This window comes from Culex quinquefasciatus, chromosome 3 (assembly GCF_015732765.1).
Source record: "Culex quinquefasciatus strain JHB chromosome 3, VPISU_Cqui_1.0_pri_paternal, whole genome shotgun sequence".
Taxonomy (NCBI): domain Eukaryota; kingdom Metazoa; phylum Arthropoda; class Insecta; order Diptera; family Culicidae; genus Culex; species Culex quinquefasciatus.
In genome coordinates this window covers 183499787-183523430 of record NC_051863.1, presented here as the reverse complement: position 1 = coordinate 183523430, position 23644 = coordinate 183499787, and the positions used below count along the sequence as shown (strand labels likewise).

Below are 23644 nucleotides of genomic sequence, written 5' to 3'. Positions count from 1 at the left end.
AAAATTCTAGAATGAAAGTAATTAAAAAGATTCAACCATCTTATGTTTTAAATCAATTTTTCAAATTTTAAAATCAAGAATTTAAAAAAATAACAAAATAAGAATCATTTTTTTTTAATTCTTCAAAGTTTTGAGATTGTTTAATCTTTGAAAATTTTATATTATTATCGAATTCAGTTTTTTGTTAAAAATTTTGAAAACCATACGAATAATTTCAGATTTTCAACCAATTATATGTTTGAATTAAAATTCCACAAATGAGCAGTTCTCTAGGATTTCGGTCATTCGATTTTTTTTTGTATTTTTTAATCCGACTGAAACTTTTTTGGTGCCTTCGGTATGCCCAAAGAAGCCATTTTGCATCATTAGTTTGTCCATATAATTTTCCATACAAATTCGGCAGCTGTCCATACAAAAATGATGTATGAAAATTCAAAATCTGTATCTTTTGAAGGAATTTTTGATCGATTTGGTGTCTTCGGCAAAGTTGTAGGTATGGATACGGACTACACTGGAAAAAATAATACACGGTAAAAAAATTTGGTGATTTTTTATTTAACTTTTATCACTAAAACTTGATTTAAAAAAACACTATTTTTAATTTTTTTATTTTTTGATATGTTTTAGAAGGCATAAAATGCCAACTTTCAGAAATTTCCAGGTTGTGCAAAAATCACTGACCGAGTTATGAATTTTTAATCAATACTGATTTTTCAAAAATCGAAATTTTGGTCGTAAAATTTTTCAACTTCATTTTCGATGTAAAATCAAATTTGAAATCAAAAAGTACTTTACTGAAATTTTGATAAAGTGCACCGTTTTCAAGTTATAGCCATATTTAAGTGACTTTTTGAAAATAGTCGCAGTTTTCATTTTTAAATTAGTGCACATGTTTGCCCAGTTTTGAAAAAATTTTTGAAAAGCTGAGAAAATTCTCTATATTTTGCTTATTTGGACTTTGTTGATACGACCTTTAGTTGCTGAGATATTGCAATGCAAAGGTTTAAAAACAGGAAAATTGATGTTTTCTAAGTTTCACCCAAACAACCCACCATTTTCTATCGTCAATATCTCAGCAACTAATGGTCCGATTTTCAATGTTAATAGGGGAACTATACCCTTTTTCAGCCTATTTCTATTATCGGCCTATCAGCACTTTGATCATTAATTACAGCTTTCATTAAGTGTTTTTGAATGTTCCAAAGTAATAAATAGCTCAAATAAAAGTGAGCAAGCAACACTGCCTGGTTGATACATCTGAAAATGTTGATATAATAGCGAAAAACGGCGAAAGTGATGAGAATTGGTCGAACGGCTTAGAGTGATTAAAATGGGTATATTTCCCCTATATGAAACATTTGTGAAATTTTCCGATCTCTTCGAAAAAAATATTTTTGGAATTTTCAAATCAAGACTAACATTTCACAAAGGCCAAACATTCAATATTACGCCCTTTTAAAATGTTTGTCTTGATTTGAAAATTCCAAAAGTATTTTTTTCGAAAAGATCGGAAAATTTCACAATTGTTTCATATATTAACATTGAAAATCGGACCATTAGTTGCTGAGATATTGACGATAGAAAATGGTGGGTTGTTTGGGTGAAACTTAGAAAACATCAATTTTCCTGTTTTTAAACCTTTGCATTGCAATATCTCAGCAACTAAAGGTCGTATCAACATAGTCCGAATAAGCAAAATATAGAGAATTTTCTCAGCTTTTCAAAAATATTTTTTTCAAAACTGGGCAAACATGTGCACTAATTTAAAAAAATGAAAAACTGCGACTATTTTCAAAAAAGTCACTTAAATATGGCTATAACTTGAAAACGGTGCACTTTATAAAAATTTTAGTAAAGTACTTTTTGATTGCAAATTTGATTTTACATCGAAAAATGAAGTTGAAAAATTTTTACGACCAAAATTTCGATTTTTTGAAAAAATCAGTATTGATTAAAAAATTCATAACTCGGTCAGTGATTTTTTGCACAACCTGGAAATTTCTGAAAAGTTGGCATTTTATGTCTTCTAAAACATATCAAAAAATAAAAAAAATTAAAAATAGTGTTTTTTTGTAAATCAAGTTTTAGTGATAAAAAGTTAAATAAAAAAATCACCAAATTTTTTTTACCGTGTATTATTTTTTTCCAGTGTAGTCCGTATCCATACCTACAACTTTGCCGAAGACACCAAATCGATCAAAAATTCCTTCAAAAGATACAGATTTTTGAATTTTCATACATCATTTTTGTATGGACAGCTGCCGAATTTGTATGGAAAATTATATGGACAAACTAATGATGCAAAATGGCTTCTTTGGGCATACCGAAGGCACCAAAAAAGTTTCAGCCGGATTAAAAAATACAAAAATTAAAATTGAAGAAAAAAGACCGATTTCGTAGAGAATTGCTCAAATCTGAAATTTTGAAGTTTTAAAATTCAAGAAATTCTAATATTAAGGATTTTAAACTAATAAAATTCTAAACATCAAATATTTCAAAATTAAAAAAATAGGAATTAAAAAAAATATATTGCCATTTTCTATTTTCATGGTTTTAATTTTTTTTTTTGAATGTTTTGTTTTTATTTTTTTGTGTTATTAAGAATTTTGTGTAAAATGTTTTGAATAATTTTAAAATGATTTTTTTCAATTTCAAGATTTTCTTATGTTTTTAATTTTAGTTTTTCAGTTCTAAAAGATAAACAATTTCAAGCTTTTTATATTTTTTTTTTACTTTTGATTGGTTGAATTTTGAGTTTGCAAAATTTTAAATTTTTAAAGTTCAAAAATTGAATAAATTCAAAAAATCTGTAGAGTTATAATGTTCAAATAATCAAAAATTCCATAATTTTCAAATTCAAAACTTAATGATCTTTAAAAGTAAAAAAAAAATTCATGTTTTTTTTAAACTTTCAAGTTTTTTGTATTTTTTATATATTTTAAAATTTTGTTTATTTTACTTTTATTTCATTACGAATTTTGTGTAGTTTAAAAAATTAAAATATTTGAAAATATCAGAATATATTCCCATTTTTTATTTTCTTGGTTTTAATTTTTTTTTTGAATGTTTTGTTTTTATTTTTTTGTGTTATTAAGAATTTTGTGTAAAATGTTTTGAATAATTTTAAAATGATTTTTTCAATATTTCAGGATTTTCTTATGTTTTTAATTTTAGGTTTTCAGTTCTAAAAGATAAACAATTTCAAGCTTTTTATATTTTTTTTTACTTTTGATTGGTTGAATTTTGAGTTTGCAAAATTTTAAATTTTTAAGGTTCAAAAATTGAATAAATTCAAAAAGTCTGTAGAGTTATAATGTTCAATAATCAAAAATTCCATAATTTTCAAATTCAAAACTTAATGATCTTTAAAAGAAAAAAAAATATTCATGGTTTTTTAAACTTTCAAGTTTTTTGTATTTTTTATGTTTTAAAATTTTGTTTATTTTACTTTTATTTCATTACGAATTTTGTGTAGTTTAAAAAATTAAAATATTAGAAAATATCAGAATTTTAGTTTTTATTTATTAAATTTTTTAAATTTTGAATTATAATATTAGAAAAAAAGAATCTTAAATTCAAGAAATTCCAAAATTCTTCAATTCTTAAATATTCAAATTATATTTTTTTATTATCAGATTTTGTTATGTTATTTTGATTGTTTATAAATTTTAAAACATAAAAAATAGTCAGTTTTTCGATTATTTTTAAAATTCTCTAAATCCAAATTTCTAAACTTCTTAAGATCTTAATTTCAAAAATTCGATAAATTTATAAAATTATTGAATTAAAAAATACAAAAAAATCTTAAATTTTCAGGCATAAAAATTAAAAAAAAAAAACCTAGATTGTTTTTAAATTTGCGCCATTTTAAAATGTTGTGCTTTTTTGTTTTATTTTTGAAGCTTTTTAAAAATTTAAAAACCAGAAAACTTCATAGTTTTATTACACTTAAAATTTAAATTAAAAAATATTATACATTCAAATAATCTGATGTTCAATGTTATAAAATTCAAAACTAAAAAAATATGTTCAGTTTTTCTACAAAAATTAAAAAAAATAACTTAAATTTCAATTTTGAAAATATTTGAATTTAAATCTCTCGATGAAAATAATGTAATTGACTCTTGAGTAACATTTTAAATTAGTTTTCTTTTCAAATCAACTTAAATTTTTCTTCCTCCGGCTTAAAACTTTTTCGAATTCGGACTTCAATGACACATAGGACCTTTTGGTAAAAAACTTTAGAATTCAGCAAATATTTCTTATTGTTGGTTTTGCTGTATTTTTACAAATTCGTAATTTTCTGCACAAAACAATTTTTATTTATATATATTTTTTTTAATTGTTTTTAATTTAACAATGCATATACATAAAAAATCGCTCCAGTTTAATGTTTTGGTCTGTTTCTTTTTAATTTATTTTTGTTATTTTTTATATTTATCTCTTTTGCATGCAAATGCATAACATTATCCATCCACCATCGCAACGTGATTCGCATTTTCACAGGCTCCATCTGTAAATATCCAGTTCCGCTCGGTTGACTTAAATGCAATTCTCACTAGAATCCGTACTCTTCACTAACGCAAACCCCCCTTGCATTTTAGGACCTTCCTCGACCGACCGTCGCCGGCACCAGAAAACCAGCACCAGCAGCGCTGCACTGTCCAGCCCGGAACCGGCCAACCGGCAACCCTCTCGCAAACCAACCCGCCCATCGTCGTCGAAGGCCCCTCCGAAGATATCCGAACCGCCCGCAACAACCCCACCTTCCACGGCCACCACCACCCCAGCCTCGTCACCCTACCCGAAGGCTTCGCTGCAGTCCTCGACGACATCGCTGGCGGCGCCCTCGTCCAGCCCGGCGTCGACGCCGTCCAAGTTTTCACCGCTGCTGGTCAGCAGCAAAACTCCATCGCCGGCCGGTCTCGGCGCCACCAGCAGCAGCAGCAGTCCGGGCAGGATGCTCCTCTGTCGCAGGAACTCGCCGGCTTCGGTTCCACCGGTGCTGCAGCACTCGTCCAGTTCCAGCACGACACTGGCTGGGGAGGTGGGCCCGACAGGTCGTCGAGGCAGTGAGGAGGCGGAACCTTCGCCGGATTCGCCGCTGCTGCTGGCGCAGCAATATTCCAAGTTCAGCCAGATGATGCTGAAGTCGCCGACGCTGGAGCGGTACGAGGTGGCGCAGCCAGAACCTGAGCCTGAAGTGCAGCAGGAAGAGGTTGAAGTGCCATTGCAGGTGGAGGAGGAGGAGGAGGAGGAGCAACCGACGGAATTGTGCGTGCCTTTAGAAGAGGAAGCAGCCGAGCTGGAGGGAGCTGCTGGAAATGTTATTGTGATTGAGGATCTTGATCTGCTGGAGGCGGGACCTTCGGGATTGGGACCTCGTCGGGAGGCCACGTCGGATGACGAAGAGGAGATTGACCGGCCGGCAAACCGAATACTGTTCGACGACAAGTTCAACGATGAGTTCGTGGTGATTGAGAACAGCCCGAAGAGTCATCTGATTCAATCGCTTGATGAGACTGATATTGCTGTGATTGGGGAGCATGACGATGACGTCGAGGTGTACCCACCGAGACCGGCCAGTAGCAACAGTGCCGGCTACGAGAAGAAGAATCTGGTCAAGATGAGTTCCGTGGAGCACTTTGAGCGCAAGAGTTGTTCTCCGCAGCGCAAGAAGAGTTTGTCGCCGATTGCGCGAGCCAAAAGCATGGAGGAAAATCACCTGGCGTCGGTTTCACCGGTTCCGTCCAACCACATAGTATCAATTCTAAAGCGGAAGACGGCCGTTGAATCCGGTAACAGTTCCGCCTCGAGCAACGCTTCACCGGTGACTTTCTCGCCGAGTGTCGTCGACACTCCAGTTCGATCCAGTGCCAGTGCTCGCCGCCAGGGTATCCTGAAGAAACGCTGCTCTCTCGATGAATCTCGTTACAGCCGAAGTCATTCGCCGGACGACCGAAGCATCCTGGTCAAACACACCCGCCGAAACAGCTTCGAAGAGCTGGCCACAGCCCAACAGCACGGTATTCTCAAACAAAAGAGTTACGAGTCCAAGGAGGACGTCTCTTCCGCTGCCACAACCTGCACCGGAAGCACCACCGCCGTCAACGCTCCAATCTCGCACGGCATCCTCAAAAAGAAGACCGATTCCTCGTCGACCTCAACCCCCAACGAACAACCCAAGCACGTGTCCATCTCTCAAGCAGTCATCCTCGCCGCCGCAGAAATCTGCCAGGACATGCTCCTCGACCACGAAGACCACGAAATCCGACCCATCCTCAAGTCAGACTCCCAACACCACCCCGCGCCCAAACCAATCCTCAAAAAGAAATACTCCTCCGAATCGGAAGAAATCCGCCCCATCCTCAAATCGTCCCGCAAGAGCAGCCGCGAGGAAACGTCCGATTCAGAAGATCTGCACCGCTCGATCCTCAAAACCGACTCCCCAGCCAAACGCCGCTCCTTCGGCGATCGCTCGGACTCCCTGGACTCGAACGCGGCCGCCGCCCTCATCCGCAGCCGCTCGCTGGAACACCCGGACCCCGTGCCAACGGCCCCGGTCGTCCCCCAGGTGCAGAACATCGAGAAGCCCATCATTTCGGTGGCCGAGCGGATCAAACACATGGAAAAATTCCTCTCCGGGCCGTCCACATCGGGAGCCGGCAGTCCGGCGGCCAGCAGCAGCAGTGGAGCCATTCCGAAGCGGAGCCCCGGAAGTGCCAGCTCGCGCAGGGAGTCGTTCCGGTTCAAGACGCAGCCGATTACGTCGTCGGAGATATCGGGGTGAGTTGAATTTAGATCTTTTTTAATATTTTTTTTTTCTTTTTTTGCTGTGTACATTGATCTTCCACTAACGAACACGTGAGAGTGTCTCATTTCATGTTTTTTTTTCTGCGAGTGCGAGTGTTGTTTTCGTCGAAATAATCTGTGCTGTACAAAAAACGTGTGTTCCTTGCGGTATGTATTCGATGGAGAAGCAAGGTGTTTTTTGTAAAATACGTGCGGGATAGGTATCTTTGGGGACTGCTGCAGATAAATATTCAAGAGGAAATTTCCCAACACTAATTTAGTTGTTTTTCGTATATTTCATGGCAGTGCTGCCAGATCATGAAGCTTATCAAAATAGTGTATTAACCAAGAGGGAGCCGTGTTCTATCCCTCGCTTGGTCCAAGATTCATGTTGTACATATTATTCAAGTGATTTTGGTATCTTTATTTTGTTTTTATTGCTGTTTGAACGTCTGTGCTCAAACACAATACAATTCATCGAATCATTTTTGCGGCTCACTTTACGCAGTTAGCCTGGCCGTTTAGAAAAGAAGGATGTTGGAAATAATCGCCCCAACATCCTCTAGAATGCTTACGAAAAGATGGCAGCGCTAGAATTGGATTAGATTTCATTAGATATGTTTTTTATGGCACATTTGCAAAGCCCTCCAAATCCAACATAGAAAATAGGGTTTCATCAATTTTAACGAAAATGCGAACAATTTTAAGATTATTTAAAATGTTTTTCTGATCTAAAATTTCAATTACCGTTTAACCCCACTTCCCTTTTCCTGACCCATATTTGACTAAAGTTCATCTCATGTAGGGGAGAGTGGGGAGACTTGATCTCAAGCCTGTATCTCGTCAGCATGTGGGTTAAACAATTAGCTTTGTTCTAAAAAGTTGTGTAAAATTGACTAAAACTCATTGTAGAAAACAAACAAACAAAGTTACACACATTTTTCTAAAAAGTGTTACAAAAAACTTCCAAGAGATCTTTTTTCTTTGTTTTGATATAAATAGAAAACACACAAAATTTATTTAAAAACAAAAATTATGCACGCATTGTTTGATAAACTTATCAATCCCAAAACTCAAACTTATAGAAAATTGGACGAACTTTCCGGCAAACATATTTTCGAGACTAAAAAATCAAGTCTGTAATATAGAAATTGCCAAAAACCACCAAAAAACCTATTTTTTCAACATTTTTATTTTTAAAACCGCTGTATCTTCACAAGAATTGGACTTAGGACAATGTTCAATATGAAAACTTTTATGAAGAATTGTCTGGGAAATCGCCTGCCACTATCGGTTTTTGAAAATTTTGACGTTTAGAACTCTTTAAAAAACAGTTTTAGTAAATGATTTTAGTATTTTTTAAGGAAAGACATACCAGCCTGCGTTTTGCCTTCCTCACTGAGGTAAGGCTATAATCCTGCTCTAAAAATGAACTTTGCAAAAAAACGTCGTAGACCCACCTTCATGTATACATATCGACTCAGAATCGAAAACTGAACAAATGTCTGTGTGTATGTGTGTGTGTATGTGTGTGTGTATGTATGTATGTGACCAACAAACTAGCTCATGTTTCTCGGCACTGGCTGAACCGATTTGAACCGAACCTGTTGCATTCGACTTGATTTAGGGTCCCATAGATCGAGTTTTATACAGATTGAAGTTTCGATAAGTAGTTCAAAAGTTATGTATAAAAATGTGTTTTCGCATATATCCGGATCTTACTTAAATGTATGTAAACTATGTCCGGGTCCATCATCCGACCCATCGTTGGTTAGGTTATCAGAAGATCTTTCCAACAAGCCTATAACATTGAAGATCTGGCAACCCTGTCTCGAGATATGCCCACTTAAGTGATATTGATGTACTTTTTGGAAGCCGGATCTCACTTAAATGTATGTAAACTATGTCCGGATCCACTATCCCACCCATCGTTGGTTAGGTTATCAAAAGACCTTTCCAACGAGTCCAAAACATTGAAGATCTGGCTACCCTGTCTCGAGATATGTCCACTTAAGTGATATTTTTGTACTTTTTGGATGCCGGATCTCACTTAAATGTATGTAAACTATGTCCAGGTCCATCATCTGACCCATCGTTGGTTGGGTTATCAAAAGACCTTTCCAACGAGTCCAAAACATTGAAGATCTGGCAACCCTGTTTCGAGATATGTCCACTTAAGTGATATTTATGTACTTTTTGGATGCCGGATCTCACTTAAGTGTTTGTAAACTATGTCCAGGTCCATCATCTGACCCATCGTTGGTTAGGTTATCAGAAGATCTTTCCAAAGAGCCAAAAACATTGAAGATCTGGCAACCCTGTCTCGAGATATCCCGACTTAAGTGATATTGATGTACTTTTTGGATGCCGGATCTCACATAAATGTATGTAAACTATGTTCGGATCCACCATCCAACCCATCGTTGGTTGGGTTATCAAAAGACCTTTCCAACGAGTCTAAAACATTAAAGATCTGGCAACCCTGTCTCGAGATATGGCCACTTAAGTGATATTTATGTACTTTTTTTATTCCGGATCTTAAAAATAGATGAAATTTTTGTACAATTCCATCATATCAGCCATTGTTGGTAATAAGTGAGGAAGGCTCCAACCACATAAGTGGATTAAGTTAGTTTTTATTTTTATAACATCTTAGGCTTTTTCCTTAAAAAATTTTGAACGAAAACAAATCGTGGCATCACCTTTAAATTTAACTGTTAAACATAAAAATCAAAAAATCTCATAGAAGTGGCGTGTATTTTTATGTCAGTGTATTGTTTTTTTTAGAAAGCTCGTCCAATTTCATACAAGTTTGGCTTCGAGATACAGTAATTTTCAAATTGGTTCCAAATCAAAAGTGCTCCGGTTTTGACCAAAGTTGGCGTGGGAGTTTCATGGTCAAAATAACGTTACCCGTATTTTTCGTTTGTCGATTAGGGTGGTCTTAGCTTAAGCTTCCACATAACAAGAAAAAAAATTTAGGCTTGTGGAGGTAATCAAGAGAACTTATTGGTGCTGCCACTTGTTGGAAATTTGAAGAATCAGCTAAAAACATAATTGAACATTTTGTTCATTGATCCTTAAAAAAGGATTTGCAATTTTCACTTTTTTTTTGTATTCGTAAAAATGTGTTTTAGTAAAACTATTGGAAAACTTCAATAAACTTTATTATTTTCAAAATTATTGGATGCCAAAGCGGACTCAAAGCAACAAACTCGGAACAAATCCGTTCCGAGAAATACACATTTGTATAAAATTTATGTCAACCCACACATCCACACAGACATTTACTCAGAAAATGATGAATCGATACGTATACGCGAGGCTTACGAAATTTCAACTTTGTTTGTGATGGGTGACCGGGGGGATGGCAACCCTATTCCGACCAAAGCAAACTGACAACAGTCGACATTAGCACGGTTGTCAAAAGAGAGCCCATAACAAAAGCACTAGCTGTCAAATGGCTTTTCCGCAATTCAAACGATAAATACCTGAAAAAACACGTGAATTGTGTTGCTGATGCCAAATTCTATCATATCCTTGGAGATTCTATCCCAATATTGGCTGAAAATTCATATCGAAAAAAGTGATTTTTCTGTTTACCTTTTTTTTGCTTTTTTTTCTTTTGGTCGGTCAAACAGTGCGCCTGTATACTGTGAATCGGCATTACAAATTTTTCAGTTTGGTTTTACACATTTGCATGGGACTTTTGAGTTTAACCAGGATAACACACTTCGTGTTACCAAAGTAATATGAATAATACTGATTCTGAGTGTTTGTTATCTGAACTTCCAAGATGGCGGCTTCTTCGCTACCCCCTGTGAGTGACATTACCCTCCAATCGTCTTTATCACGACAACCTGATTTTGACATTCTACTTTCGTTCGTTTCGATTCCGATCATCTCTCCCATGATCGCATCCAAATGGCTTCTGTCACCACGCAGCATAAACAAGGAAGAGAGAGAGAGACGAAATACAAGTCAAAGAGAAAGAGCACGAAGTCTCGTTCGGACGGCTGCTTGAGTGGTGCTCATTTTTCGTTCGTTTCGTCTTTGTGTTTACGTTCACCGATTTCGTTTTCGGAAATGATTGCGGATCTTTTTTTCAATATCGAGCAGTCCAATTAAGTGACGGATCTCTTTTTAATCCCTTCCAAATCCAATATTAACGAATTTTTAAATTCTCTGTGTAAAAAAGTGAAATGAAAACAGCTAGGACCACCCTAATCGCTAAACAAAAACCTGATTAATTTGGCCAAATTTGAGCCGAATCGAAGAATGTTTTATTGTGACACTGCTGACATGATGCAAAAATAGGATAATCGCCACTGTCATAAAAATGACTAAATTTCAATTATCTTAGCACGGTAGACTTCTCAAACAGATACTTTTTGTTTTCCTGAGAAAGAGATTTGTACTTTCAAACTTTCCTCCTCTTATTTCTAATTTTTGCGTCGTTCTGCACTCGTGTGCTCCACCCCGCAGTTGTGTGAGTGTGGAAATTATAAAATCTGACGAGTCTATTTCCGTCCCGATTCGTGGCTAAAAATGTACGCATGTTTTCTTTCCATCTCATTTTCTCTCAATGTTTTTTGCTCTCCTCCAAATACCACTTCATTCTCGCGGGGGAAAAACGCGAGTTTTCCTTCCCAAAATGGATTCGACTGGATCTCAATACCACTTTGTTGTTGCCACTCTTCTGAACGGCGCGTGCTCAATAATATTTTCGATTTCGGTCACGATCACGGCTGCTTGTTTGTTTTTTGATCGGCTCAACACACAGCTCGGATCGTTGACGGGAGATTTAACACCACATTTGGGTGGGTGTGGGAGCTGTCACAGCTGCTGCTGTTTCCGGAAAAGTTTTGTGTGGGAAAATTTAATGGAAAAGTCGATTATTAGGGTGATCATGAAAATTGGTGTTTTTCTCTTACTTGTTTCATTTTGATTATTTAACGATTTGACTAATATTCCTGTTGGTCACCCTAACCCACCCACATGCAAATCTTCCGCCACTGGCACCGCGAGCAAATTTTCTCACGCGCAAAACTGCACCCAACTGAATGCAGCCAAGTTCAGTGCTGCGCCAAAAACGCGATCGTGCGCGCGTGTAAATTTCGTGTGTGTTGCTAGAAAAAGATAGAGGGCGCGGGTGCGTCGCGATCACGTAATAGAGTCTTCACAGGATTGTAGAACGCTCGAACCTCGCGGAAAAGTTGATTTACGATCGTGATCGCGGGTGATCTTCGTCATGATGGAGGAAGATACTGCGGAGTAGGTTCTTGGCTTAATGGATGGCGCTATACTCTCAGAATGAGAGTGGTTGATTTTTTACTGGTCGAAGTTAGACAGATTCCATGGACCGTATTGTGGTGAAGATTTATTTTATGACTTTTTGGTTTATTTTAAAGTTGATCACATATCAAGGGAAACTTCACTCATATTTCACAAACTCAAAAATAATAACACTCACAAATGGGCCTGTATAGTGTACATTAAGCTCACTTCATTGATCATGAAATTCATCAATTTACAAAATCCGCACAAAATTGAGTGTTCCTGTTTGGTGTTGTGTATTGATTTTGGATTTCAAAGTTTGGTTTGAGTGTTTAGAATCACTCCAGCTCATTTTCAAAATGACTTGGACTTCAATTAAGAGTAGGTATTTTCTTTTGCAGGGAATCTAAAATGAGCAAATAGTTGTGGAGCAAAAAGAAAGCAACGATTGCATTAAAATTGGCCAACATAAACTAACTAATCAATCAGAAATAAAAATAAACATATCAGGAAATCAAGTTCGATGCCAAATCAACTGCGTTTATCTTGTCTCGACCGAAACATTCCAAATCGACATTCCATTTTCTTCTTCTTGCATTTTCTTCTTCTCCCAATGATCAAATTCAATCAACCCAGGAAAAATATGTCCACCGCAAACGCGATGCTTATGGTCCTCCAAATTGCGATCAGATTCTTCTAATTCACTCGCAATTTGTCTTCAATCTTTTGACGGGAGCAAGAGAGAAAGAAAAAAAAGAAAAAAATCTTGGGAAAACAAGTTGCGATCGGGAAAATCTGACGCGTGCGCACTGCGAAAAAAGAGATCAAGTGAGAGCTAAATCGCCGTAATGAGATTGAGCAGAGATTTTTCCTCTTTAAGTTTGGAGAGTTGTTGGATGGACAGCAAATAGTCGTGGTTGTGCTATCTTGGCGCACGTTAGAACAAATCTATTTGCTCGAGGTTCAAGAAAGCATAGGCATAAACAAGTTTCAAGCTTTACTACATTTCTTGTAATGAAACTTTTATTTAAAAGTTGATGCATACAATGATTACATTAAGCTTAAACTTATATGTCATCAAAACAAAGGAAACCAGTTTTCAAAAAATTAAGCGTATTATTTATGTCTTATCTTATTAATTGATAAAATTATTTTCAAAAAAATCTCGGTTACAAAATTTGATGCACGAAATCGCTCTTTATGTTTTAATAGTTTTAAATATGGGAGCTAGATTTTTTTAATATAACAAAAATCAAAAAAAAAATCAAATTATTCGCTCTAGAGCGAACCCTCAAGGTTAGACCGGGGCCAACATTTACTTCCCCGTACGATGGAAGGCGTGGTCAGACGAATCTCGAACTTAAAATTTGTTTTATTTCTGTCGAATTTCTCACTCAGTGAGTATTAAATGCTACCTTTGGAGAAGATTCTTTTATTGTTGCTTCTTGGGCAATTTCTGAAAGTTATAGCTTCGATAGTAAAAAAATACTCGAAATTTGTTTGTTTGCCAAATTCCTTGGATAAATGAAAGATTGTTTTTTGATACCTACCATGTTATTTTATTTCGAATTTGAATTTCGAAAAACAGTTCCCCTAAACTTTGTCGAATTTTTAATTGCGAAATTTAAATTTGGCGATGATATATTTTCTGAGTTTTAACCAAATCAATTCTAATAAAATAGTTAAACTTTGACATCTGCAAAATAAATTTAAATTTGGTTTCTATTTTTTCTAAGTCCGAAAATCAAATCAGAAATTTTCAGGATTCTATTCTTGAACACGTATTTTTTTTCTTATTGGTTAGAAATATTGTTAGAAAACCATAATTAGTAAAAAAAAACTAGCCTAATCCACCTATGTGGTTGATGCCTTCCTCTTTTTTTTTACCAAAAATGGGTAATATGAGTGGTTTGGACACACATTTCAGCTTTTTTTAGTTCCAGAAAAAACACAGATATAACTTATGTGGTAATAACTCGAGACAGGGTTGCCAGATCTTCAATGTTTTGGACTCATTGGAAAGGCCTTTCAATTACCTAACCAACGATGGGTCGGATGATGGATCCGGACATCGTTTACATGCATATAATTGAGATCCGGGTATTTGTGAAAACACATTTTTATACATAAGTTTTGAACTACTTATCGAAACTTCAAACAATTCAATAGCGATGTATGGGACCCTAAACCAAGTCGAATGCAACTGGTTCGATCAAAATCGGTTCAGCCAGTGCTGAGAAAACTCAGTGAGAATTTTGGTCACATACATACATACACACACACATACACACACACATACACACACACATACACACACACATACACACACACACACACATACACACACACATACACACACAGACATTTGTTTAGTTTTCGATTCTGAGTCGATATGTATACATGAAGGTAGGTCTAGGAGCTTTTAATAGAAAATTCATTTTTAGAGCAGGATTATAGCCTTACCTCAGTGAGGAAGGCAAAATATATTAGAATTCAACAGCTCTGCTTCAGAAAAATGTGCAATTCAGAGATTTTAAGAGATTTTAATTTTAAAATTTGCAATTCAGAGATTTAAAGAACCTTCTAACCTTTCATGTTTAGATTTTGCTTTGGGAAAATAAATTTTGAGAAAAATAAACCCTAGATCTATGAATACCATAATGAAATAGAAAAAATACAGTAGTTGGGCAAAATATGAAAAATGAAACATTTTTTTTTGTAAATTTGGAAGATTTTTTATGATGTAATATAAATAATTGAGACTAAAAAGTGGCAAAATATTGAAAAAGTGATAAATATAGACATTTTTTGGGTGAAATTACATATTTTTCTGACATAAAAAATATACCCAATCTCAGATGTAATATTACCATAATTTTAACTGTAAATTTGAAGTTGAAACGTAAGATTCTGAATTTTGAAGAAACTTTTTAGAAAAAAATCCAATGAAAGTAACAATTTAATCAGTTTTTTGATAAATTAAGGTATACAATTAAAATAATTAATATTCTTTAATAAAAATGTAAAAAGGTGTTTTCAGAAAACAAAAGCCTAATGATAATTGTGAAAATAACAGTTTATGGAGAAATCAGGGCAAAATGTACAGCTTGCAGAACCATGTTACGGGGTGACTTTGATAGGCGGGGTGACTTTGATAGGTTTGAGATTTTTCCGCAAACTGAAGAGTACAAATTAAATACGTACGGAATGGTATAGAATCATTCTGACCGTGATAGAGAAGTGTACTTCTAGAAGAAGCTAGAAATTTTTTTGAAAAGTTTAAAAAGTGAGTTAACTATAATTAAGAAAATGTTGATAAATAGCACAACTTTAATATTCTCAAAGTGTCATGATTATCTGAATGAACCTGATTTCGAATCAAAAACTGGAATTCCATTTTCGGATTCTTTGGACAATTTACCACTAGGAGAAGTTAAAATAAGTTTGTAAATAATTGATACTATGTGTTTTTGAAACATAATTCAAAAAAATCTCCCAATTTATAGACATTTTCAGTTAAACAAATTTCATATAAAATGTGAAAAAATTTGATTCTTGCTTCGAGTTCAGTTTAAAGTGCAATATGATTCGTTAATTATATAAACAAAAATAGTTTTAATGAATTTCAGGCAAAATTATGACTTTTGATCAATTTTACCTAAAATGTATAGGTATTTTGTTGAAAAGCTTATAAACTAAGTTATCCCCTGGGCTTTGTCATAATGAGTATCATAGGTTTGATGCTTGTTTGGCAAAGAGTATGATTTGATTCGATGTGGAATTAAAATCGAAGTGTTCAGTATATTGCTGAAGCTTCCATTTTTACACATGGACACCACTTCATGCTGCGAGAACCCACTTTGGCGTAGTCTCAGGGCTTAATCGATGACCGGTAAGCTGTCATCGAGACAAGGAGGTTCTCTGATAGTGAAAATATCACATTTGTACAATAAACCGCTACATATGTGATTTTTCCCTATCTTAATGTGGGTGTCAGGTTAGGATGCGGGTTTAAAAAAATAGTGTTTGTATTTAGAATTTAGGATTTTAACTATAAATATCAACTTTTTATACTTTGCCTTTAGTTATTTAGGGACAAAATTAGTAACAGTAAATTTAGTAATTCTATCAGAATCGGTGATTTTCATTCAAGTAGCATAAAAACCATTCTGATTTGTCAAAATTTCCATAGAGTCTCGATCAATCAATAGTGAAATGATATCGGACTAAATTCGTTGATCTGTTGAACTAACGGTTGTCGGATTATGATTGTATCGACCATTGTTGCGAATCGAGGATCTACTGGAATTCTGACGAACAAATGGTCGTCTCTTTTTCAATTCACGACTTGTAAAATATCAACTGTTATTTTATTTTGTTTTTTTTTTTTTTTTTAGGCAGACAGGTTTTAAAAGAAACGTTTTGTTTGGTTAATAATTAAAATGTCGGGGATTTGAGATAAGAGTAGCTTTCGGATAGGTTGCTTTAAATCATGTATTCAATTCAAGTTAGGAAGTTATCCGCAAATGAATATTTGGACTTATATGAATAATTGAACATTTTGGACTTATGAATAACACACAACTGTGCATTTATTCTAGAGTCAGATCCATACAGCGTCAGTGTTTATTTGGTCGAAGTGTACTAATTCATTGGCAGATCTGATTCTAGTTGTAATGTACGACAAGACTACTGACGGACGTGACAGGACGAGGGCCCAGTTTAGAGGTTTCGACATCAACGATGTGCGGCTGGATCACCCTCCCAAAAAAAAAAAAAAAAAGCTTATAAACTAAGTTATCTAATTATAAACATTTATTTTTTTTTTTCTTAAAAAAAAAATCTATCAGCAACCTTAGTGATGGTACATTTGACCTTAAAAATAAAATTTGAACACACTCAATCTGATTTTTATAATAATAACTATGACTGTCAAAGTCACCCCGGAATTTAAAATAAGAATTTTCAATGCAACTATTTTTTTAAACACTATTACAAAACTTTTTATTAAAAAAAATGCATGCACCTTGTGTGGCCTATCCCAGTACACGTTTTAAAAATAATAATCTCAGGATAAACCTTACTAGTTTAAAAATATTTCAAAAATAAATCGAAACGGTACATGAAACCTTACTCATTCGATTCACCGACGATTTCCATTAAAAATACAAATTAAGTTGAAATTTTACAAACCTTACTCATTCGATTCACCGACTTTTTCCATTAAAAATACAAATTAAGTTGAAATTTTACAAACACTTCTAAGAGTGTACACAGAAAAAAATAATGTAAATTTGGAAGCTGTAATTTTGGAAGGTTGAATATTACCTCTTTTATGATATAATTTTACCTCAATTTAGACTGAAAAAGTGACATTACACCAGAATAGTGGTAAAATTACACATTTCCAGAGGTAAAATTACACCTTTTTTCTGACATAAAAGATGTACCCCTTCCCAGATGTAATATTACCATGATTTTTTTTTTCTGTGTACATTGAAATAGCCAGTTTTGAGGGGGGAAACGGGCAAAATTGACCCTTTGCTGTTGCGTGTGGTGGATGAAGCCATAACGATTTTTTTTAACTATAGATTTTAATTTGAATCCAGCAAGAGTTTCTGAAATTTTTTGGGTAATCTTGAAACCAAAAAAAAAACAAAAATAACACATGAAATTCGGAGAATCGGAGAAAATATTTCAAAGATAGTTGAGATATGATCATTATCTTTATGTAGTCTAGATAGAGGGCTGAAGATATATTTTGTTTAAATTGCTGAGAACTTCAAATCTCGCGCACCGCCATCGATCGGTTCTGCGCAGCTAGATCACGGATGTTCTACTATTCGCTGCAAAAGAGAGTGTGTGATCATCTCTCTCGCCCGACACAATCTGCCACTTTTCCAAGTTTTCTCAGCCCGGTTCGGTGGACCAGTTTCCGCCGTGATTTCATATCGGTAGAACGTCGGTTGTTAACTTCGTGTCCGAGATTTTCGAATGTGGAAGTTGCTTTCCAGAATATTGGCGGGTTTCGCGACGTGCGTCTTTTTTTTGGGAGTTTTGAACTAGTTTTGCTAAGGAAATTTTGAAAAAGTTTGCTGAGGGAAAATTCGAAAAAAGAAACCGCATGGTTCAAACCTTGAGTAGTGAAGAGTGCATGACGCAAATCGTTTGAAAATATCCAACCCAATCTCATTGTGTGTGTGTTTTCCGAAAGAGTCGCATTAAGCGGCCGTGATCTAGAAGTGTGATTATTTTGATTGGTCGTGTTTGAAGAATAATAAATATCTGACGGGGGCTTAAAACCGGGTTACAGAAGTGACCCGTTGAAAGGGAAAACCTCGTACTTGGGGAGAAGAAAAAACGGGAAAATGAGACACTCTCGTTTTCGTTCTATTGATATATGTAAGAAGAGCTAAAAATAGCAGCCGTCCACCGTCGCTTCACAGCGGTTTCAGCCGTTAGTACACAGCAAAAATAAGAAGAAGAAGATCTTGTGCCAGCTGTTTGGTAGCCCCGTTGAATATCTATCTAGAATTAATTTATGGCTTTCTTGTTTCGACAACATTCAGTGTGCAGCAACAAGTAGAAGATCAGCAGCAGCGCTCCGTCGAAAACCCGGAAGAATCGTACTCGAGTTTAGAGTCCAATTGTCATCCGGAACCGATCGCGGAACCGCCGACGCGTCCCACAGAAGAACCTCCGCTATCGCCAACGTTGGCAACAACCGAGTCCAACTCGCACTCCGGGGAGTTCAACCTTGCCTCGCTCAGTTCGGACAGTGGTATCCAGTTTGGCCGCGGAACCGAAGAAACCTCCGGCGCCGATTACGGCCTGTCCTCGTCGGTCAAAACCAGCGACAGTGAAAAATCGCCCTCGCGTAAAACCATCGACGACGACGTCGACTTGAACGATCTCAACCAGGAGGACGACGTCGAAGATCCGGAAGACCACCTGCAAATCATCGAGGAAACCGGCGGCCAACGGCGAGTCCTCCTAAGCCCATCCTCCACGACCTGCAGCCGGAATCGCCGGCACGGCAGCTCCAGCAGCACCAGCTCCAGTGATCTCAGTGACCGCGAAATGTACACGGCCACCGTGGGCGTCCAGCAGCAGCAGGATGACCTGGACGATTCGTCCGGGGGTTTGCGCCGGTCCAACAGTGTCCGGGCGCGGGCCAACATGTTCCAGCAGCTGGAGAGTCGCATGAAGGAGAACGAAAATCCGGCAGCGAACGCGCCACGCGGCCGCAGAGGTGAGTACCAGAAAAAAAGGGTGGAGACGCACGGTTGTTTGTGTGGAGTTGCAAAACTCTCTCTCTCTATGTGCAATACACACGACTCGAACGGCGCAGAGATAGGGCAAGTAAAGTGTGCTATTTTTATACAAACTTTGAGGAAAACTTGCCGCTGATTACGCAGTCAGACGGAGTGGGTTTTCCTGAAAGTCATCATGCGCGCCGCTTAAGTGTGTCGTGCCGCGGGGCTTGCGTTGCAGTGTTTTTCATTTTTTGAAATTTATTTTGTGTTTTTGCATCACTTTTTTTAACGGGGGGGGAGAAAGATATGAGTGGCACCGTCGTCGTCATTTCACACGCACTAAGTATAGACAGGTTTGTGATGTGTGATTTGGGTACGTGTGACGAGTTTCTGTTACACTATGTGCAATCATTGTGAAGAAGATTTGCTTGGGATTGTCATCATATCCGGGAATTTTAGTGTAAAAATAGTTTATGGGTTTTGGTTTTCTCAGACAATGTTAGTCATTTAATTGGGTCTAAGCTTAAATGTGTGATATTATTATTTACAACAATAAATCTTATTTTTCTGAGTACAATGACCCTTTGTACGACCGCAAAGGTTTTAAAATGGATTTTTAAATCAATTTAAAAAAAAATACTTCGCGGCGATTCTTGACAGAAAAGTTCCTACTTGACAGCTTGTTCCAAGGGGACCATAGTTGATTCATCAATTTCATTTATTTTTTTGCATTAAAAAGAAAAAAATATCAGAAATGGGGTTTAGTCGTGTTTTTTACCGTTGTACATAAAAATTGAAATGGGGCTTACCTTCTTGAAGGCTGGTCACCTCTTGAGAGGGGATTTCTGATCGTATTTATGTCTTCGGTAAAGTTGTAGGTTATGATTAGGACTAATCAGAAAAAATTGGTTCACGTAAAAAACGGGTTGAAATTGGCTTTTTATCACTTATTTTGGGAATGTAACATTAAATGTTAAATTCCTAATATACGTGTTTTTTTATTTCATTTTTTTTTTTAATATTTTCTGGGACACTTCAAAGGCATCTTTTGCGCTAGAGTTTGAGATGGTGCAAATCTGTACCGTAGATATACATTTTTCAAATAATGATGATTTTTGGAAAAATCGAAAATGGTTGGTGACTTTTCCGTTTGTCAATTTTAATGTTTGTGCCCCGTTGGTTTGACAAAGCCAAACTAAAAAGTGACGAACTGTCACTTTTTACACGGGACTCACATTTGCTATCAAACCAAACGTTCGGTAGTAATATGTAGTAATAGTGTAATAGGGTGTCAAATAAAAAAGTGACCCCGTTCGTTTGACAACAATTGATGTAAAACGAACGGAGTTTCAGGTTCCGCAAAAAAAAAAACAAAATAATAGTAAATGCAAAACCAAAATTTTAATAACTTCACAATTTTTTTTAATAAATGTAGAACAGCCTCTTAAAGTTTAAATTTTGTGAAAATTAGTTTTGCAATTTTCAATTATAAATAATAAAACTTGTGTGCAATTTTTTACTCTTTTGTATTTAAAATAATTTCCAATTTTAAGAATTAAGAGTAACCTTTTGAAAGTGCTAAAAACACTTATTGTGGACATTTTCAAAAGTTGGACCATTTTTTTTCTTTTTTTTTCAATTGAAAAAACCAGAAAACTTCTCAAAAGTTCAATTTTTTATATTCAAATTCGCACAAATAGTTTTTGATATATAACGAGTTTAAAAATGAGTGATTATTTCATAAAATGTAATTAAGGAGTCTGCATCTCAGCAACCATCAACCAAATTAAAAAGGTAAAAAAATAATATTTTAAGATAGCTTTTCAAAAATATTTTTTGCTGGTGTTTTTTTTTCTCGGATTTTTTTTATGATTGTAATAAACTGATCGTTTAAAAAAACTATATTTCAAAATGCCTGTAACATGAAAACGGTACACTCTATCAAAAAAAATGTTGTTGATTGAAAATTTGATTTTGCATCTAAAAATTAATATTGCAATGTTTTTTGAAAAAAATTATGATTTTTCCATAAATCATCTTTTTTTTTAAATAGAAGTGGTGCCAGAATTTTCTTCATCTTAATTTCTATCGCAAAAAATGCTTTTTTGCAATTCCGTCGTGAAACGACTTACTTTTCCTGTCATTCTTGAACGACGAAATAGCCTACTTTTCTGTACCAAAAATAACAGAATCGAATAGCAACACTTTTCAGCACTTGTTTCGAAAAGTAACACTTTTCAACATTTTTTTTTTATTTAAACGATTTATTGACAAAATACATGAAAATTTGACATAAAATTTCACTCAGTGTGTGTTTTTTTTGGAATTGCAAAAAAAGTTGTTTGGAACTCGTTGCAAAACTTGATTTTTTCAGCACTCTTCGTATTTATCCAACTCGGTGAACCTCGTTGGATAAATGTACGACTCGTGCTGAAAAAATCCTCTTTTTGCAACTTGTTGCATAAACTACTATTGTAGTCCCCTACTCATAAAAAAAAGTTCTAAAATTTAAATATATGTATTTTAGGGATTGAACTTAAGTGATAAAAAAATAAAAAAATATCTGGATTTTTTCCGTGTATATTTTTTCTGAAAACTCTCAATCATAAGGCTGGTACAAAGTCGGACCGGAAAATCAGGGACCAAAATTTTGTTTTTAGAAAAGATCAATTGTTTAATAAAAGATTAAATATAATCAACTGAAATCAAATTTAAATGCTTTCCCCTGCATTTAGATTTTTTTATGTACAAACCGGCAAAAAGTTTCTAATTTTAAGACTTTTTTTATGCCCCCTCCTGGACTTTGTTCAAAACTGAGGGAAGTATACTTTGTAAAATATTTTCAACGGTTTTAGGCTATTGCACATATTTTTTAAAAGTTTATGTCCCTCAACTCTAAACAAAGTCCAGGAGGGGGCCTCAAAATAAAAATAATACTTTTTTTATCAAAAAATTTAAATTATGGACCAGGTTTCAAGAATTGAATAAAAAAATGTTTTTGAAATGCATTATAAACCAGTCTAGTTGTTTTTGTTCAATAATTAGTTTCCAACATACAGGGGTTAGACAAAATAATAGACATATACTTTGAAAAAAATATTACTTATGTAGCAAGGTTTTTTTTGGTAGACGGGGATTTAAAAAAAATAAAATAATCTGAAATAATAAAATATTTTTTTTAATTCTAATTAAATAATGCTAATTTCGATATTTTTACTCCTCGCAAAACTTGCAGTAATGCCAGCGGCCCAGTTCGCGACCCAAACCATCTCACCGACGGACGCCAGCCTAAACCACCACCAGCAGCTCAGCAACAGCACTAGCAGCAATCTCAACAAAAACGAAATCTCCGACGATTCTGGCACCGAGTTTGGTAAGTTGTTGTAATTTGCTGGCTGATTTTCCGTTGACGAATCCTTTTACGAAAACAAAAAGTTTCGATTTTTTTAGCAGTGTTGTTTACGGCATGTCAGCCTTATTAACTGTTCATGTTTTGCGCTGAATTGTTTGATTTTTTTCTAATCTAATTTTTGTCGCCAAATTATCTAACATTGTTTACAGAACATAGAGATATTTTTGCACTACATTCGCGATAAATGTTCTTCTAGTCATCTTACTTAACTTTTATTGTTCATATGAATCCTTATTGTAGAAAAAAATTATCAACACTGTTTACTTTACTTTGTATCATTTCCTGTTAAACTGATTTTCTACTTTGATTTCTCATCATTTTGTAATTACCGCACGTTTTCCTCTGTCAAATTTCACACATAAAAAATCGCACACACATTCACCACACACCGCAGATCCCTCGACACTGCAGGTATCGAAGAAGATCAAACTGTTTTCCGGTGGCCAAACGGGTTCGACCGCAGCCGCGATGACCACGGCACTGACCGCAACGCCCTGCGGTACGGGCAGTGGCGCGGCCCGGATGGGTCCTGTGAAGAAGAAGGCCCTCAAGTTCCGCACCGTCGGCAAGCTAACAATGCCCAAGTTCTTGAACGATAACAACAACAACATTTCCAACTCGAGTCCGACGCTGGTGACGCCGGCGCCCGGGAACGACGTTGTTGACTTTCACGATGATGAACAGAAGGGGGAAAATGGACCGGTTGTGGATGCGCTGAAGGTGGACCGGATAAGGAGGAAGTTTATGGGCGGTGCTTCGACGCCGATCATTGGGGAAGATCATGGGGGTAGCGTTGGGGTGGGGACCGGGGATGAGGGCAGCGATTCGAATGTGGAGTCTGGCAAGGAGAACAATTACGACAGTGGTGGGGAGTACGGAGTTCAGTTGGGAAGTGGCGGCATAGCTG

General features: G+C 35.8%; 1 protein-coding gene across 7 annotated transcripts in view; it reads left to right on the top strand.

Moving 5' to 3' along the window:
- The window catches only part of LOC6035310 (supervillin), a 388528-nt gene that overhangs the window by 210255 nt on the left and 154629 nt on the right, over positions 1 to 23644 (top strand). For all 7 annotated transcript variants that reach the window (XM_038264419.1, XM_038264421.1, XM_038264422.1 and 4 more), the window contains 3 exons: positions 4605 to 6786; positions 18639 to 19321; positions 22561 to 22698. In XM_038264419.1, the coding sequence (XP_038120347.1) occupies positions 4605 to 6786; positions 18639 to 19321; positions 22561 to 22698 (3003 nt within the window). The remainder of the gene's footprint in view (positions 1 to 4604; positions 6787 to 18638; positions 19322 to 22560; positions 22699 to 23644) is intronic.